The following is a 2,313-nucleotide window of genomic DNA, read 5'->3' as shown; positions in this document are numbered from 1 at the left end:
ATAAAGACTATGAGAATTAAACTTGGTGTTGGCAAAGTATGCACTGTTCCCTTCTGTTATCTAATCTTTGTCTCAGAGTCTTCTTTTACACCTTTCCCCACTCCCTCCTGAGAGGAATTTTTGACTTTGCATCTGCAGGAACAATGCAGCTATATATTTGAATATAAATACCTCTTACATTCTAAGTCCCAGAACTTCTGCTGGACCACACAAGTGCAGTTAGCAGAACAAGTAGAAGTCATTTAAGACTTAAGACTGAGAAAGTGCTTTTAGATTGCCAAAAAGAAGTTGGTGTTTGACAGGTCAAATTAATACATAGTTCCAACTACACACCCAACATCTCTCTGCTGGAAATTCATATTATACTTTATTCCCAGTTATTCCAAAGAAAGTTCTAGGTTCTGACAGAGTCCAGAAATATTTTTATGATTCATAATCACAGATTCCCCTTTTGTTGTTTTTTTAAAGAAGAAACATTTCAATGGAGGTTGTCACTGATAGTGAATTTGACAAAGTCTAGGTTAATCTAGGATCATCATAAAACAACATTATATAATTTATAGATGTTCTTTTGCAGAGATGACAAAAGCAAAATTGGTCTCTAAGAAAGAGATACAAAAATAGGACATGAGTCTTCTCAGTCTCAGGGGAGCCTGCTGCTCTTCCTCCAGGATTTCTGACATGCTCAGGATGTGGTTTTCACACTGTGTCTTGTGCAGTAATAGATTGCAGAGTCCTCAGAGGTCAATCTGCTAAGCTCCATATAGGCTGTGCTGGTGGATTTGTCTACAGTTAATGTGGCCTTGCTCTTGAACTTTTCATTGTAGTCAGTACCACCACTGTTAGGATTAATTCGCCCAATCCACTCAAGGCTCTTTTCATGACTCTGCTTCACCCAGTGTATATAGTAGTCAGTGAATGTATAACCAGAAGCTTTGCAAGATATCTTCACAAAGGCCCCAGGCTTCACCAGTGCAGGCCCAGACTGCAGCAGCTTGACCTGGGAGTGGACACCTGTGGAGTGAAAGAGATAGTAGATGTCATTGTCAGCTGAATATGTGACCAGACCTCAAATTTGCCATGCTGAGATGCTTACCTGTAGCTGTTGCCACAAGAAAGATAATACAGATCCATCCCATGGTGAGGTCCTTTGTACTCAGTGACTGTAGAGAGGATAGTGATCTTATGATTTGGGGGGCGTGTAGACATCCCTTTATTTACCACTATAGATTCACATAATTTGCATATTCATGAGCAGAATACATTTGAGATAAGGACCTAGTCCTGCTTGAGAAGGGACACCTGGGTCAGAAATCAGGTTGCTGAGGCCCAAGTCCTAACCCTGTCTGAGGAAATTCATCCCTTACTTCATCAATGAGCCTTGTGCTGAGGCTGAGAATATAACATCAAGGCCTGTGCTTGAAAAATATTTGCCTCCTGAGACAGTGCCACCTCTTCTGACAAGGCTAAGAGATAGATTTTCAGGTGGTAAAATGATGACAATACTGATAGCAACTTTCAAAAACAGCTAAGTTATTAGAATTTACAGCTTCCTTTCAAAACATATAATTAACATTTTTGTTTCCAATATGTTATATACTAAAAAAGTCAACCAAACGACCAACAATATATATACTTCAGAAACATATGTACTGAATGATTATTGCAGAACCATCATAATAATTAAATTATGGAAATAAACTATATATATATATTTCAACAGAAGTTTGCATCAAGAAAACATGGTAGACAGACAGATAGATGATAGATATTGATTGATATAGATATACCAAAAATGTAAATCTTTGAAGAGTTTTCAAAGAATCTTCACAGTGTTTGAGCATGGAAATGTTGCATGTCAATAACAAGAGGTACATGTATGTTAGGAAAGGAATTCACAGGGATTTAGCTCAGCGGTAGAGCGCTTGCCTCGTAAGCGCAAGGCCCTGGGTTCGGTCCTCAGCTCTGCAAAAAAAAAAAAAAGGAAATCACAGAGGCTAGAGAGTCCCCACAACATTCACCTCATCTCTCTGCTAGGAAATTCTTGGTCCCACTGTGACCCCTGCTGGTCATGAACTTACCTGCAGGTATATTTCCCATTGTTTACTCTGAAGTTCTCCAGTCTGACTTGAGTAGTAACATAACCCGGCACCTAGTGTGTTTTCAGAGTTCAGCTACAGGGAGAAATGGCTATGGTTTGTTTGGAGAAGATAACTGATTTCTCAGTGTATGAATTTAAGTTGGTTCTATATTAATGACACCCTCAAAGTCATCGTCTTTTCTAATGGCAGTAGGATCCAGAGCTATCAGTTA

At 39.1% G+C, this 2,313-nt stretch overlaps 1 gene segment (V, D, J or C); it reads right to left on the bottom strand.

Moving 5' to 3' along the window:
• Positions 1-685: 685 nt before the first annotated feature.
• Positions 686-1,142, bottom strand: LOC116913359. The segment is given in 2 exon segments: positions 686-1,014; positions 1,097-1,142. Coding segments are annotated over 2 exon segments (372 nt in total).
• Between the last annotated feature and the right edge of the window lie 1,171 nt (positions 1,143-2,313).

Source organism: Rattus rattus, chromosome 12 (assembly GCF_011064425.1).
Source record: "Rattus rattus isolate New Zealand chromosome 12, Rrattus_CSIRO_v1, whole genome shotgun sequence".
Lineage (NCBI taxonomy): Eukaryota > Metazoa > Chordata > Mammalia > Rodentia > Muridae > Rattus > Rattus rattus.
The sequence above is the reverse complement of the archived record's forward strand: the minus strand, read 5'-3'. Positions and strand labels throughout refer to the sequence as shown.